General features: G+C 36.6%; 3 protein-coding genes across 3 annotated transcripts in view; all 3 read left to right on the top strand.

Annotated features, from left to right (window-relative positions):
* Window positions 1–477: 477 nt before the first annotated feature.
* On the top strand, window positions 478–2,797 carry LOC106126706 (glyceraldehyde-3-phosphate dehydrogenase 2). The gene is given in 2 exon segments (NM_001312258.1): window positions 478–532; window positions 1,498–2,797. A coding segment is annotated over 1 exon segment (999 nt). The 5' UTR covers window positions 478–532; window positions 1,498–1,502; the 3' UTR covers window positions 2,502–2,797.
* Window positions 2,798–2,888: 91 nt separating this feature from the next.
* On the top strand, window positions 2,889–9,857 carry Reps (RALBP1 associated Eps domain containing). Its single transcript, XM_013324489.1, has 5 exons — window positions 2,889–3,888; window positions 3,966–4,373; window positions 6,340–6,496; window positions 7,437–7,605; window positions 7,699–9,857. The coding sequence occupies exons 1-5, from the start codon at window positions 3,739–3,741 to the stop codon at window positions 8,972–8,974; spliced, it is 2,160 nt and encodes a 719-aa protein (XP_013179943.1). The 5' UTR covers window positions 2,889–3,738; the 3' UTR covers window positions 8,975–9,857.
* Window positions 9,858–11,222: 1,365 nt separating this feature from the next.
* The window catches only part of fz4 (frizzled 4), a 28,030-nt gene continuing 21,576 nt past the window's right edge, over window positions 11,223–17,676 (top strand). Inside the window, exon 1 of the mRNA XM_013324617.1 lies at window positions 11,223–12,745. Coding sequence (XP_013180071.1) covers window positions 11,826–12,745 — 920 coding nt within the window. The 5' untranslated portion in view covers window positions 11,223–11,825. The remainder of the gene's footprint in view (window positions 12,746–17,676) is intronic.

Below are 17,676 nucleotides of genomic sequence, written 5' to 3'. Positions count from 1 at the left end.
AAACCAATATACATTCGATTTCGGTTGCTCTAAATACTGCTCTTTAGAAGTATTTCATCAATTTGGACGGTATAAGCCTGTTTGGGTCGAACCCCTATCAGCATGATCACTCATATTCGCAGCATATTTTTTTCTAATAATAATAATTGTAATGCACAAAAGTTTGTGTGTAAAGGATTCTTTGATTTAATTTAAAATTGCTTTTTTACAAAATACCAGCCTGTCTGTTTTTTTTTACTCAATGACATTTGCTTCGCTGTAGTGGTTTTAGAGTAGGTTTTTACTGGTGATGAAACCCCCATACAAGAACCTATTGCTATCTCAGTTTTTTCAAGAGAATGAGGGAGATCACACTATCAATATTTCTGGAGCTTTCGTCAGTGAAAACCTAATGTTACTCGACATCCGCAATCTAGATTCCAGCTCATAGCGGTCGACTCACATACTAACTTGTCCTTCATACGACATTTCAGTACTCCATCTTGCGGGGATCGTACGTGTATTAATTCTACGCCAGAACTTCTTCTTTCTGGTAGGCATTAAGCTTATTATTATTTTATTTATTTTTAATTAATAGCGTTTATCATTTTTTGTTTATTGTGTGAAAAAATTTTGCACTTCTTGTTACGTGACTTTGTTGCAAGTGGATGGAACCGAGGCCGACTATTGCAGCTAACAATTATTTTATAGGTTTATGTTTGTCGCTTTTTTTAACATTAGTATTTTCTCCGTATTTTCATATGGTTATTGATTTAATTAAGTAAAGTTATTACAAACGATTAACATTCAAGATTCACTTGACCTCTATTTGACCTTCATACGCCGGCAAAGTACTCCCATCTTAACCTACGTGTTTTTTTTTTGTAATAAAGGTTTGAATATTTGCTCTTATTTTCTAGGATGTAAAAGTATTTTTATAATCTTTTTGACAGATATTTGTTTTTGAATTGGTCAATATTTAATAATTACCTAAAATTTATCAGTTGTTTAAATTGTAAGTATAATATATTAAATGTTCTGCAGTTACTTTACAAGTGTTAAAAAAGATTTCAATGTAATTAATTCTGACTATAGTTTTAATTGAATTACTTATTTAATATTTCTGGTATGGTATTGATTAAGTAATCCACCAGATTCTAAGTATTCAGGTAAATAAAGATAAATAAATCTTAAAGTTAAAATTAAATTTGAAACATATTTTGTAATGTAAATTATTACAAATACAATACAAACTCCATTGATGATTTATGCTAAAATAATTGAAATCTATTACATAAAATAGTAGTAGTAACATCTGTATAGGTAAAATGTTAACTGTTAATGTTGAAGCTGTATATAGTATATAACAATAATAAAGGTACTTAACCTAAAATAAAATTGCTAGTGAAGGGTAAATAAAGATCCATTTAGGTTGATACTCATTTCTAGGTAGGTAGAAAAAAAATTTGTTTCCTTTTGTTTTTTATACTTAATTAAGTTTTTATTTTTCTTTGACAGATACAATGTCGAAAATTGGAATCAACGGATTTGGTCGCATTGGACGTTTGGTGCTTCGTGCATCTGTTGAAAAGGGAGCCCAAGTTGTTGCCATCAATGATCCCTTCATTGGTCTAGACTACATGGTATATCTCTTCAAATATGACTCCACCCATGGACGTTTCAAGGGAACTGTAGATGCCAAAGATGGTTATCTCATTGTTAATGGAAACAAAATTGCTGTCTACTCCGAGAGGGACCCTAAAGCCATCCCATGGTCCAAGGCTGGTGCTGAATATGTTGTAGAATCTACTGGAGTTTTCACCACTACAGACAAAGCATCTGCTCATTTAGAAGGTGGAGCAAAGAAAGTCATCATCTCTGCTCCCAGCGCTGATGCTCCCATGTTCGTAGTTGGTGTCAACTTGGATGCATATGACCCATCATTCAAAGTTATCTCTAATGCCTCCTGCACCACAAACTGCTTGGCGCCCCTTGCTAAAGTTATCCACGACAACTTTGAAATTATTGAGGGCTTGATGACAACCGTACATGCCACCACTGCCACCCAAAAAACCGTAGACGGTCCCTCTGGCAAGCTGTGGCGTGATGGCCGTGGTGCCCAACAAAACATCATTCCTGCCTCTACTGGAGCCGCTAAGGCTGTCGGCAAAGTAATCCCCGCTCTGAATGGCAAACTCACTGGCATGGCTTTCCGTGTGCCAGTAGCCAACGTTTCAGTTGTTGATCTTACTGTACGTCTTGGCAAACCTGCCAACTATGAAGCTATCAAGCAGAAAGTTAAGGAAGCCGCCAATGGACCTCTCAAGGGTATTCTTGGATACACAGAAGATCAAGTTGTGTCTTCTGACTTCATTGGGGATTCCCACTCTTCCATCTTTGATGCTGCTGCTGGTATCTCTCTAAATGACAACTTTGTAAAACTGATCAGCTGGTACGACAATGAATATGGCTACTCCAGCCGAGTTATTGATCTCATCAAGTACATCCAGAGCAAGGATTAAGCAACTGCTTCAAAATTTGAGATGTGATTGTAATTGTTGAGATTACAGATGCTTACGTTTTAAGTTTAAAAGTGTAGCTGTGTATTCTAAATTATTACGCTACTTTGATAGTAGTAATGTGTATTGTGTATGTGATTACTTTTTTATTTTAATCATGTTCCCTTTAAACCTAAGGCCGAAAATAAATGTATTAGAGAGATATATGTGTCGAAGTAAAAAATTAATCAATTTTATTTGAAGAATTAGAAGTTATGTAACAGGTTTAGCACTGGTCACATAATAAAGTTGATGACACCTCAAAAGTTTTTTAATTTATATTTATTAACAACTTTATTCGTTTTTTTTAACGATAACAAAAACTACAGTATTTTTGGACGTTTCTATAAAAAAATGTAAACTGAAAATTTTAGGGAATGACAGAAAGGACTTGAAAGAGGAGATCTTGTAACTGCAGGCTATCACAAAGGTACGTATATGCCAAATTCTTTTTATATATGTATATAGTAAAAGGTGTCATACGAGGAAGCAGCCACTTCAATTCGCTAAAATAGCGCAGGGACTATAATCGACAGAGGAAGGTAGGAAGAGGGTTAATCCTATACGAAATCCACCTTCCCTTTCCATCTTTTCCTTATAAGAAACGAATGGGGAGAGAAAGGACTAAAATTTTGTCTCAAGTCTCTGTTGACCAGACGTAGAATTACTTCCACTTCTCGCCCATTTTCTGTGGGGTCGTGCCGGTCACTCGTTCACTACAAAAGTCGATCGATATCGATTAATTGAAGTGTATAAGTAAATGTCCTGGTGATGTACGAAAAATAAAAATATTAATGTGGGGCGCCATCGTTGGGGTTGTGCTTGGTGTGAAGAACCGTGATTATAATTTATGTATTAAAAAATTATATTTACACTTAAGCTTATATACGTGAATTATGCGAAGAAAGATATTTTCAGTATCATTCATGATCATGAACCCATTAAGTACGAAAAAAAAATATCGCCGAGTTGTAATTTTTACTCTGTATTTTAGTTTGATCGCAATGGCTACAGCACGTCGGGCAGCTGTCAATGACATATTCGTTTGCTTCGTGTAAATTTTGTGATGTACAATTTTCAAATCCGTCTGTTTATCAATGAATATGATTTACATTAATAGATAATGATTACTATTATTTTTGGCTATTCTACTAAAGAGAGTAATAGTTTTTAAAAAAATCCACAGTGTTTTTTTGTTATAATGGAGGATCTCAATTTGACAGAAACTGAGATGAGATATTTCAGTGACTTGTTTTTGTGTTGTGACGAGGAGTCCAATGGGAAAATACCGATTTTAAAAGCAACTGAGTTGTTTAGATCATCCAATGTACCAAACAATATATTATCGCAGGTAAATCAACTTGGCTTTTCACTTATAATCGTTTGTGTTGTTAGTGAATGATTATTGTCACTAATTATGTTTTACAGATCATGGATATCAGCGTAGCTCCAAATAACCATGCATCTCTAAAACATATGAATAGAAAACAATTTTATTCTGCACTCAAATTAATAGCCGCACATCAGACAAATATGACATTAAAACCTGAACTGTTATCAACACCACTGGATCTTCCTCTGCCGAGATTTACTTGGGCACTTAATTCTGAAGCCAATTCAGATCTAATACAGTTGTCAAATTCGCCCAAAGAACAATATTTACCTAAAAGAGAGAGAAATTTTGGAAACCTTGGTGCATATGAACCCATTAGATTGTCATCTAATTTGTCTGACAGTGATCTACCACAAGCATTGTCTCATGATACTGCAGAAGGATTGAGTACAGACTCAGAAATAGAATCGGAAACTATGTCACAAAGATCTGGATCATGTGGAGTAAGTTATTTAAATTATAATTTAATTCTCCTTTATATGGTAGTAAAAGTTAAATACTAAACTCATGAAGTAATAACAAATTTTATGTTAATATTAATAATAATTTTTGTTTATAATACAGAAGAAAAGTTGTAACTGTTTATATTTTTGTTGAAATACATATTTATTATTTATCTTATTAGTTACAAAATACAGTTAGATTTTGGTAACACTAAACCATGCTATAAAGTTAATTTCCATAATGATATAACCTTGATAGTTTGCAAACAGGTGACATACACAACATAGATGTCATTACTCTCTTATCAGTTATAATTATCTAGACATAACAGCCTTATAGCTGTGTAAAAGGATATTCTGCAGTAAATTGTAACAAAAGAATGAAATCAACATTTTTTTTACTACATATTAGCATTGCTAAAGATAACATTTGTTAGTTTTACTCTCACAACATTGTAGTATTCAAATAAAAGTGTTTAGAGAGATTTACACTACTTGCGATTGAATGTAACAAAGTAGATGAAGATCAAGTTTGGATGGATTATGTGAAAGAATCCTCTCTACATATCTATGTATCAGAAGAAGGTAAATTCAGATATGATGGATGAGAGAGATGTATGTAGGAGTAGTATATAATGTGCTGACTTCTCATAGGGCAGGTTGTAAATACTGATTTTCACTCCTGCTAGCAATTAAAAAAACCGAATAGTGGTTTAGCAGAAAAAATTAACAGTAACATAATAATTAACATGTTTTCCAATGGCTGGTTATTAGGTGTTTAATATATTCTATTCTATATTATTTCTGTGGATTTCATCATCATCAGCTCACTATATGTCCCCACGGAGGAGCTCGGAGCCTACCCTAAGTTAAGGGTGATTTAATCTTAATTAAATAAATAAAATAGACATTGATATTAAAAGACCTATAATTGTCCAATTTTGATTATTAGAAAATTTATTTCACACTTGTTTACATTAATTGACCTGTAGATGAACCAATTCACAGTTCAGCTTAATTTGGAATTATGATTTGTGTTTCGAGCTGTGATTTGTTAGTTACCAGGTTGCTTGCGGCTCATCAACTTACACAGTTGTAATACAACACAGTGAATTGTGACCTTGAAATTTAGTTCTTAAGCTGCAACTCGACAGCTCAAGTTTATGTGAGCTGGACTTTTGAAACAGTTTATAGATGATTTACACATTTACATCAACGGTTTAATTTCATAATTCCATTTTCAAGTAGAATTTAAACAAAACGAATGTGAAAATTAATTAAATATAATGTTCCTGTTAAAAGTAAATAATACATGACAAATGAAAGACTGCAAGTGTATCACATTTTTTATTACTCTTATCATCCAGACAACCTATTAGGTCATCACAACATTCAGGTTCTGATTGAAATACGTTGTTTGTGGGTAATATAACAGAGAAATTGTTAGTTATTATACCACACTATTTTAAATTACCTATTTATTATTACTAGTGGTTGCCCATTGGTTGAAATGTTATTAACATTATAAATGCGAGTTTTTGGATGTATGGATGCATGTTTGTTACAAGGTTTCTACATAATGGTTCAACAAATCTATGAAATTATGATTTTTATTTCTAAAAACTTCCTATTTTTGTTGTATATTTTTTTGTGTATAACTCAATGAATAAACTTGAAGCAAAAATATTTACCTTGAATTATTTATATTATATATTTGTTTGTCTGCCCCTTTTTATAATTGTTTACGGACCTTGAATTCAAAATAGTGTATTATAAAAAGGTAATAGGCATCCAGATCCGTTCAGACGTTATTTCCTTAGTGTTGGTTCTGTATGAGAAGATTACACAAATACAGTACATTTGTGTAATCTTTAAGGCCCATTCTGAGTATGAGGTTTTATTTCTTACATCATTTGTGAATGAAGTATTAATCCATGAACTACAATAGTGATCATATCCATTACAGAGGAGAGTTAAGACTGGGTCACCATGGAGCACAGCCAGTGAGAGCCCTACACCAACTAACAGTGTAGCGGAGCGAGTGCACCCAGTGTGGGAGCACAGTGCCACCGGACGTGGCGTTTGGCCCACAAACACCGCTGAGGAACATACGCGGCTATTAGGTTAGTGTCATTTTGTAACCATAGTAGTGTGCCTCTAAAAATAACAAATATGTTGGAAATAATGCAATGTCTTGTATGATTGCATTTCAAATAAGGACGTGCATGATTTCATGCTTTATTGTGACGTCATAGCTTTCAAATTAGGATAAATAAGTCAGTAATACATATTACATCTTAGTGTTCAAAATCGTTATGTAAATGGTTTTTGCTATAACCTCAAATATTATAGTGATTTTTGACAGATAAAGATTATTGAAATATACTGTAAATAAGTTAATATTAATTGATTTACCATGGGTTTCCGAGTCCCCATTTAAACTATATTGTTATCTCTGTTTTTTTCAATGTTGATGACAGGGATGACGATATATTTTATACAGAGATATGGGTCTCAGAAATTATCGGCTAGTGAAGTAAATTTAAATCAACACTCCTAATAAGGTGGTATTTTTCTTTCACTCACAAAAAGTGCATCGAGAAAATAAAAAGAGCAAACAATAAAACTCGTCTGCCTCAGTTGAAAACTGGCTTAACAAGGTATTGTGAGTCACTTTGAAACTTCTGACTACAATTAATTTTCTTGCTAATAACGTTTTTGACGGGTGTTAATTAAACTGCTAACTAGGACCAAAGCCAACACAATGCGAATTTCATTTCAGAAAAACGATTACGAATGATAATGGAGTTAGATTGATAGTATTATTTACAATTATACTGCCCTGGTATAAACATCTGTAATTACACTTTACAAACAAAAACAATTGTTTGCTTTCAACTGACGTAAAGATCAAAGCATACTGTCAAAGGTTTTGGGGCCAAAATGCCAATTATATCCACATACAATATTATTTATACTTCCTTTCACAGCACAGATAATAAATATCTATAGATTGACAGGGCCATTGTATTTGACATTTACGAATGTTTAACTTTATTCCAGGTACGGAAGAAGAGTCATCAGACCGACATTCATCTGAGGAGGAGGGCGAGGGTGAGGCGGCGGGGGGCGCGGCGCTGTGGGCGGTGAGCGAGGCACAGGCGCGACACTACGCCGCCCAGTTCACGCAACTGCGCCCCGAGTGCGGCCTGCTCTCCGGACACACCGCCAGGTGCATACTCTCCTTCATCATATAAAGCTTGTTAATAAAAATAATGACTTCAGAACTCCTTATGATGCTAAAATAATAAATTTTTCCTTTCAGAATGTTCTTTGAAAAATCTCGGCTGTCGGTGACCGATCTTAGAAAAATATGGCAGCTATCAGATATCACCAAAGACGGCATGCTGACTCTCGAAGAATTCAGCATAGCGATGCATTTGATCGTGCTGAGGCGGAACAACATCCCCGTACCGGACGTGCTGCCCGCCTGCCTCGTGCCCAGGGTGGACTCGCACTTCTCCCAGCAAGCTGTCACCACTGATCTCGTCGACCTCGGCTCGGACATGTTCAGCTCCGGCACCTCCGCCGATTTCAACTTCGCACCCAAACCGGAACCTAACGATCCCTACGAAAGTATACCCGCAAAGAAGCCCGAGGACCGGCCCCCGTCACTGACCCCACCCAAACCGGAGCCACAGGTCAACAACAAGGAGTGGACCAAGTTCGTCGACGACTCGCCCACGTTGAGCGTCTCCAGTCCCGGGCCCAAGCCGGTCAATTTCGACTTCCAAAAGTCGGCAGTGGAGAGGGATCCCAAAATTTTCCATCCCGTCGCGCTGAGAGTGACGCCCGACGCGAGCGCGCTGCCGGCGCACGGGGAGGGCGACATGCGCGCCAGCACCTCGCCGCGCCGGGACGACTTCGCGCACGCCTTCGAGCTGGCCAGCCCCAAGCGCCTCGCCGCGCAGCCGGACCCGCCGCAGAACGGTAACAACCAGGAGATAAAGGCCATCCAGCGACCTCAGCCGAAGAAACCCGTCAAGAGCGCGGGCGTGCTGCCGCCGCCGCCCGCCCGCGAGCCCTCGGTGCACGCGGACGACGGACCCCAGTCGCTGCAGTACCCGCCCAAGAAGGAGCCGCCGCCGCCTCCGCCACCGCGCCCTCTGCGCAACCACGCGCGCTCCAGCTCGCTCGACCTCAACAGGTTCAAGGGCGCACCCGCGCCGCCCCCGCAGCCGCCGCCGCGAATGTCGCCCTCCGCCACCTCGCCGCCCGCGCGCCGCCTCCACAACCAGCGGAGTGAGGGCGAGCCCGCCTTCCCGCCGGACGCGTTCGCGCCGCCGCCGCGCGACTACGAGGAGGAGGAGGGCTTCGGCTACATCCGCGAGGATGCGCCTAAGATGCACGGAGCCTTCGAGGTGTACCGCAAGCCCTCTCGCGAGTCCTCGTGCGAGGCGGACCCCGATGTGAAGTCGCTGCAGGAACAGAACGCGGTGCTGCGCCGCGTCTGCCGCGCCCTCTGCGCGGAGCTGGCTGACGCGCAGCGCGAGCGGGAAGCGCTGCGTCTGCGCCTCGAGGCCGACACCAACACGCTCTAGTCACACATACACACACACACGCATACAAATACAGTGAAGCTAAAGGTAATACAATACCAGTGGGCGACATTTAAAACCACACCATTTTTCATTCCTTACTGTATGATATTTACCAGAACAATGTGATAAGCAACATTTATTAAACAGTCACAATCGTATAATCCAATTATTTATGCAAACTGAATAACAAAAAAAAATATTTCTCAAAACATATTATTTTTTACGATATAATATTGCTATTCAATAAGCGTAACAATATATTTATTGATTAACAATAACCTGCTTCAAACGATGTAAAGTCGCCCACTGACAGTTCCCCACAGGTGGCTATTTCAATTCCATTCGTCTATATTTTCGTGCCTGTCATAGTTTTGTTGATTGTGTAATCTCATATAATGAAAATCATTTTTGAACGATTTATTATATTTAGTATTCATCACTAACTGTTAATACTTTTGTAAAGACATAATATCTTGGTCTGTTTATACACCGAGCTATGTAAGATGCATTTTTTACTTTGAAAAAGCGTTTAACCTACGAACTACGCCTCTGCCTCCGCATGTGTATACTAAGAATGGCCTACATTTATTATTCGCTTTCATTACGTTTAAAGATTTATTTATCACCAGTCAATTTGGTCTCAGTTAATTTGTGTACTAATAAAAGTTTCATTTCTGCGTTTTTTTACATATAATAGGTAAAAAAAACGATTTATGCTTGAGGAATTTTATATAGCTCGGTGGTGTTATTAAACGGATCTTAATATAAAAAAATGAGGCTAAACCCACGAACATAATATTTGCGATCATTTTGTTCATTTTGTCTCTTGTCCTATGATTAAAAATATGTTAGAAATGGCGTAAAATATTTTTTAAAATCTACGATAATTTGTAATGTTTTAAAAAATTGTCATACAATTTAGTCGAAATATAAAATACAAAGATATTTATTTAAATATGAAACTACCTCAAAATTATTAAAAAAAATATTCCGAATATTTTCAGAGCGTGCTTAAATCGACTAAATGTTCGATGACGTAAAGTACATTTCGTTTTAGCCGATTGTAGTTATTTAAATTAGTAAAAAAAAGTTTTTTGTCTTGATGGAAGTAGCGCTAATCGGTGTTTATATAAACTGGCTTTGAATAGATCAATAAAGAATCTTTTCCATGTTTAATTTATATTACCCGCCATTTTTCTGACGTTAGTGACAAGAAGTGACAAACAGACCCCAGATGTGTTTTTTCTCTTTCGTACCTCAAGTTCTCGTGTATAAGTTTATCTCGCTTTCACCAAATGAAATGGATATAATTTAGGAACTAACATGCAAAAAATTTATGGCGGGTACTGTAATAAAAAAATCGATTTTATAGTAAAAAATATTACTAATTTAATTTCTGTCTCGGTTCAAATCTGAAATATTAGGATCATTTACGTATTTTTATACATCCGTGCAATATATTATAATAATATGCAATTATTTTGTTCAAGTTCAATCGTAACCAAGTTTAAAAGAAGTATGGCGCTTGAAATGCTTGCATTGCATTCCTTATTTAATTTGTTATATGCTATATGTCGTAAATAATATATATTTAGGTGTACCAACGGACAGAAGTGTCATTGTGAATGTTGTATATTATATATTAGAAATATTGTTGTATAAAAAACATGTAAAAGCTGAAAGCAAAAGACAAAGACTTGAAGTACATCTTGAGTTGGAGGTTAGAATAAAGAGATTGTTTTCAAATAATGAATTACAGATTAAGGAAAAGAGAAGAGGAAATGTGAAAACATGTATTATATAAGATTATTGTAAAAGTATTTATCTTTTATTTTAGTTGTTATTTTAATGTGTATTTTGTTGTGATTACGAGCTAGCTTGTCTCGGGCGCCGGCTCGCCTGGGCCGTCTCTACACTTGATCTGTCAATGCTTGACTCACTGATCATTTCGGTCCAATTTTTGTAATACTAACATTCACCATTATATTTACCTATTTATGTTTCATAAAAGATATACAGTAATGCATATTATTGTAGCAACTATGTACAATAAATTTATTTCAAAAGTCAAATTGCTTTTTGGATTGTAAAAATTAACCCACGCCTGATTATGTTTTGAAAAGGTTTAAATTTGATTATAAAATAGTGAACGGATTTAACAATTATTTTTAGTTATGCACATTATTACAAATAATTCAATAAATATAACGTTGCGTTGATATTATCTGGCCTACGTTAACCTATTTGTTATCTGCAATAGTTGATATCTAAAAATCGATATTTTGATAAATCGAGTGATATAACAATAATCAGAGATAGCAGATAATATCATATTTCAGACCGAGTTAAATATTGTCGATTACTGACGAATTTAATTTCCATTGTCATATTTATATTTTAATGGAAGGCAAAAACTACGTCAAAGGTGACTTGTACGTATTGACATCACTGAGGGTAATCTAATAAAAACATTTCTTATCCTTAATATTTGATTTCGCCGCTGTGTGATACGTTCTTTATGCGATAACAAGTATTGAATATATCCGGAGGCTGCGAAGACAATCGTCCACTTAACGAGGATCTCGGTCTCGCCGGACAGCGACCGCAGCCGGACACCACGACACGACCAAATTCCCTCCCTTTCCCTCCGATGCGGACACAAGCACCGCACACCTACCTGCGATCCGCGGGCCCTTTTGTTAGGATCAGAGGGGTCTCCCCGCACCGTACCTAACTCAAACACCACCAGTCGTCTCGCGCTTATCGTTACGTGTAGACGCTCGCGCCGTTTTAGTCGCGCTCGCGCGTAAGTTATTACGATTACGATGAAACTTTTATAGTAAACATAAAAATGAAGTGCATTAACCTAGTTCTTTTATTGGTGACGCTTATTATCGGAGCCAGTTCGGAAGCTTCCGTGAGGACATGTGAGCCCATCAAAGTGGCGATGTGCAAGAACATCGGGTACAACCAGACCGGGATGCCCAACTTGGCTCGGCACACGTTGCAAGTGGAAGCCGACGTCACGCTCCAGACCTACAGTCCCTTGGTGCAGTACGGCTGCTCATCGCAGCTGCATCTGTTCCTCTGTTCTGTTTACGTTCCGATGTGTACGGATAAGGTCGCGCTGCCGATCGGACCATGTAGGGGACTGTGTGAAAGCGTCTATGCGAGATGTTATCCCGTTCTAAGAGGGTTCGGATTTCCCTGGCCTTCGGAGCTTGATTGTTCGTTATTCCCGGCCGAAAACAACCACGAACATATGTGCATGGAGGGCCCGGGGGAACGGGTGCCGCCAGCGGGCCCTATTCCGCTGGACACAGCGGCGACCAGCGGGCGCGGCGCGTGCCGGCGGTTGGTAAAGCCGAGCAGTTGGGTGTGGGTGCGCGGCTCGGGGCGGTGCGCGCAGTTCTGCGACGCGGAAGTGCTGTGGGAAGCGGGCGAGCGGCGCGCCGCCGAGGTGTGGCTGGCGACGTGGGCCGCGCTCAGCTTCGCGTGCACGCTGGCGGCGGTGGGCGCGCAGCTGGCGTGCGGCGCGGCGGGCGGAGCAGGCGGCGCGGGCGAGCGCGCTCTGGTGCTGGTGGCACTGTGCCGGTGCGCGGCGGCGGCGGGCTGGGGCGTGCGCGCGGCGGCTGGCCGCTCCGCCGCGGGCTGCGCTAAGGACTCCATGTCTCCCACCCGGATGCTGCTGGCTCACGATGGATTGGCAAATCCAAACTGCGCTGTCGTATTTCTTCTCCTGTACTATTTTGGATTAGCTGCCTCTGTTTGGTAAGTGCCTACCTAATAAGTTCTTAGCCTAAATGTTTACTATCGAAATTTCATGTTCAATGTTATTACTACTACAAGTGTACTCACAAAGACATAACATAAGAAGTGAAACTTAAAGAATTGCAAAATGCAGGTAGGCTACCTATTCAGAATTTCCAATAGTTGCCTTTCTCTACCTGTTCCCTTTTCTTCTGTTACTTAAGCCATACTTTTGTCACTTGTCAATCATGATTTTGTCACTCGGCCTTTATGGTAATAACCAAGTTTCATTACAAAAGATTTTACACCACAAAAAACGCATGTTATTGTAAAAAATTCTACTCGAATCCTTGTAACATTGAAACCGTTTTTTTTTTAATATTGAGTCAATATGAAATCAGTCACGATATAACTGATTTTATTTTAACTAAAAAGCATAGAAACAGATACAAAAAAAAAACTAGATCATTTTGATCAATAATTTCATGTCGTAATTAGAACTTGAATCTGGATTACTAATCTAACCTAACCTTTTAACTAAAATCCCTTAAATTTTTTGTCGATTTTGTTTAAATACAACATAGCGTTCGTAATACTCCGAACGAAGTTTAATAAAATTGTTAGTTCATTAATTTTGTACTTCTGCCATGCTTGCAATCTGTTCCATTGTTTGTAGAGAAATAAACCATGTTTTAATACTAGAAATGAGGAACTGTTTTAATGGCTCTGTAACATTGTTTAGATTTTGCTACATTGTATAGCACGTGTTTGTAATAACATCAATATTTCCTGACCCTTAGTGCAATGTGATATTTATTTCTGTACAATGAAAGTAATGGTTGGTTTCTAAGAACAACATCTCTGTATAAAACATATCGTCATCCTTGTCATTTCAACAAAACAGAGATAACAGTACTTTTTAAACGGGAACTTTGGTTTCAGAAACCCATGGTATTGATAACTGGCTTTACAGTTTGTAAATTTTAAAGTCGATAAAAACTTTGAGATTCATATATCCTTACTAAAATTAACAATTATCAATGTTCGGGTCCATGTTATGGACGGAAAGGCATTTACAAAACGCCACGTCTATTTTTTTTCTCCTATTACGTGAGACGACAAAATAAATCATGGCCGTTCCTCGAATCGTGCTTCGTTAAGAATGTAAGAAGACGCCATAAAATATAAGGTATTGAGAAACAAGATTAACGAGGCCCTACACATTACAACGAATGCATTCATTTATGTTGACGACCACAAACTTGTTACCTATGTAGAAATTGAAGCTATTCTTAATCTATATGTCTACAAACAGTCTAAATTATATTTGTATATCCCTTACTTAAAAATCATTGGACATGTCTTTACAACACTACCAGAGAATCAGAAAATAATCACGTAAATGGTTTTACAGTAACTTTCTAAGTAATGAAATGGATCTTCATTATTCAATAACACAGTTGAAAAATCAATGAGCAATACTTAAGATTATTGTTTAGAAAACGTTATTTGTAAGATGATGGCGAGCACCAATGCGTCATCTGCACAATAATTTTAGAATACTGGATTTAGAAATGAAATCGTGGCATGGATTTATGTTCAACTTTGATCGCGGCGACAACGACCCAATGTATTTAAAATCAATTTAATTTTTACAGAATTTATTTGATTTTATAATTAGTCGACATATTATTAGTATAATATATTCGTATTAATTCGATTTTAAAGGCGATATGAACTAGGACAGGTTTAAATTAACCTTATTTTCGCAATTTTATTACTAGTTTGAGGTTTTTAATTGGATTTTCCATTTGAGGAATAATTATAGAAAAATGGTTTTGTAGATGAAATAAAAGTATTGTGAAGGCGTAGAGAATTGTATTCAACGTCATTTCAAAAGTATCTAGCGCTAGATTGTTTAATAAGTAAAATACGAATTGCATTTCCTCGTCCTTTCTTGAAAACTTTGCATTTCTCAAACCATCTTGAGACACGAAGAACCTCGTTAATAGTTTTCCGAAGTTCAGTTTGTTACGTCGACATTGTTTCCACCGAATAAGATTATCAAAAGTTTTAATCTGAGTTCAGTAAAATGTATATGTACTTTTAGACATTATTAATTAGAATCATCTAGTGCGAATGGCGCGCTTTCATTACTAAGTCAACTGTCAGAATTATTAGTGAGGGGACATAAACGTTGACATTTTAGTAAGGCTAGTGTTGCGCCAGTACATCGACACAGTGTCGGATTTTCTTCCTAACAGTAATAATTAAAACAATATGTATTTATATTATCTTTCTAATTGCTAACATTAACGTATGGTAAATATTAATTGTAGCAGTTCTTTAAGATTTTTAAAAGATTTCAAAATGAAATATGTTTAAAAAGATGACTTGTGGCTAGTATACTTTGGAGCTAATACCTATCGTAAAATATATTTGTCTCTAAGTGCTTCTAAAGACACCTTAAACACATTCACATCTTACAAGATGTCTGTCGTGTTAAAAACCAGACCTTTGTACTTCAAACAAATCTTTATATTAAACCTTATTACAAATGAATAAAGTTTTCCTTACACAAGTCGTGTTTGTGAAGCAGAGAAGTGGTTATGAAGCAAAAACTCGACGCGTTGCATTTCTACATAAAATTTTGTACAAGTAGATGGAAACCCATCGATGCCAAAAATCGAATCGGTTGCTGCAACTTTTTAGGTGATTTTAAGTATTAAATAAATCGTTTGGAATTGTTCCTGTGTGTTACAAAATAATTTTGTTCCAAGATTCGAAAAAAAAAATATCACGATTTATGTATACGTATAACTTCATCGGGTTCTTAAATTCCTCCATAAGCACGGACAAATTATCGTGAATACATTTGACATATCAACTACGTTCAGAAATTACCCGTTTGATCGTGAAAGAATTAGCCAAGAGTCGGTAAGTGAATGAAGGGTTCATTCGCTTACCGACTCTTACTCAATAAATTATTTAATGAATGCATTTAAAGGGTTAATTCGCGATACATCTATATCGTTAATGCTATTTTTATGTTTTGTATTTAATAATAATATTGTACAGAACAATGAAGATGTATATAATGACGTGATACTTGTAGAAAGCTGAAACCGACCATCATTTATGAATTGTTGTAAGCAATAGACAAGACACACGCTTCACACAGATTGTTTATCTGCCTACCCAAAAGCGTTAAATACATGATTTTTTTTTATGTACGCAACCATAAAAAGATTGTTTTATAAACTTTTATACCGATTGCAATATTGGTGAATTGTTAATAATATCGATAAATAAAAATATTTTACGATTGCACTTATCTGTTAATCACCTGCTATAGTTTGCTTTTTGGAATATTTTAGAGGACTTTTCGAACAACACCCAATTAATTTTGTGAACGGTCAAAAGCGGAGCGCTGCGAGCGCGCGCCGCGCAGCGGAAACTTGTATAAATCCCAGTTTATGGCGGACGTTATTATTTTCTTAGAAAGCCAGAATTTTTGTTACAAAACCGACTCGTTATGATAATTTCACGTAGATTTATGTTACGCCGCTGCTCTTTGATAGCGTATCTGATGGGTCCCTCTGACAGATATTAATGCGTAGTGTTGATAGTAATAATGCGCCTTGTTTATCTGTGGTTTGTATTTCGATCTGACCGACGGAAAACATTTAAAATAATAAAAGGTAACAGTTGAAGCGTTCCGTTCCGCGCTATTGGGAACGCGTACATTAGTTGAAAATACATTAATCATCTTAATCTGGTCTGAAAGGTAATCAATATTATTTTTATAAATCGAACTTACAACCTAATAGTTACATAGAAATATCTATTTTTTGGAACAAATCCATTCGAAGTTCTTTAATATTTTAACTAATTCTAATAGAACCTTCTTTCAAGACGGTAATAGTAACCATATACGGCAAAAAGGTTTACAGTCGCCTTTATTGTAACCTCAAAAACTGATGCTACTTAAATAAATACATTATTCCGTTAGCGTTCATTAACATGTTTAGCTATTAAGAAATGTTGACAGTTAAAAAAGTTTCAATTTAAATACCAATAAGATACGAAGCTCGAGTCGATGCTTAAACTAGATCTATTAACATAATAACAGATCGCTCTCCATAGAACTAGTATGAAGGCATGTTGCGGTCGCGGAGATGTAATGAGAAACGTCCAAATTGGTTTTGTATTCATGCGCTGAATGCGTTGGTCGGAACGTGAGGTCATTCCCGTTACGGTCTGGGCACTGTGATTTTATTTTATTTCTTTCTTACCCTGAGTTTTCATTACTGAAACATTTGTATAAAAACACATCGTCATCCAAAAGAGATATATTTTTGTAAATGTTTTGTTACTGGAATTTTACGGTAAAAATAAATATTAAACTTGAATTTAAGTAATTTAATTTATTCTATTTATAATATTTAGATAATTAACAGCACTTAATTATTATTTTAATTAGTTACAACTTGTGTAAAATATAAATTGAGTAACACAAAACTTATAAGTGGCGTAATTATGTTGATTTATAATTAATTATGTAATACTAGTTAGTATCTAATATTAAAACATTTTTTAATTGAAATTCAAACTTTAGAGCTGTATTATGAAATGTAAAAACAAAATCTATATCCAGTATCGGTTTGAACAAATACACCGCAAGTAATCGTATCACCGAGTCCGTGAATAACATAAATCTTTTCTTTTTATTTGTAAGATATACGACTGCAATGAGTAGGGCAATAAAATATCTGTTACATCTAACATCTGGTGGATGTTACATTTACAAAATTAGACGGCGCCGCGTTGAAAACATAACGTCTCAGCGTCAGAACATCGCCGTATCGTTTTGTAATTTTATTATTATTTATGTGGAACTCTTTTAAATTATTTTTAGTCAAATAAGATAATGTTATACTATAAAATATAAA

The sequence above is a fragment of the Papilio xuthus genome, unplaced genomic scaffold (genome assembly GCF_000836235.2).
Source record: "Papilio xuthus unplaced genomic scaffold, Pxut_1.1 DF824992.1, whole genome shotgun sequence".
Classification (NCBI taxonomy): Eukaryota; Metazoa; Arthropoda; class Insecta; order Lepidoptera; family Papilionidae; genus Papilio; species Papilio xuthus.
Note: the sequence above shows the minus strand (reverse complement) of the source record. Positions and strands in the feature narration are given on the sequence as shown.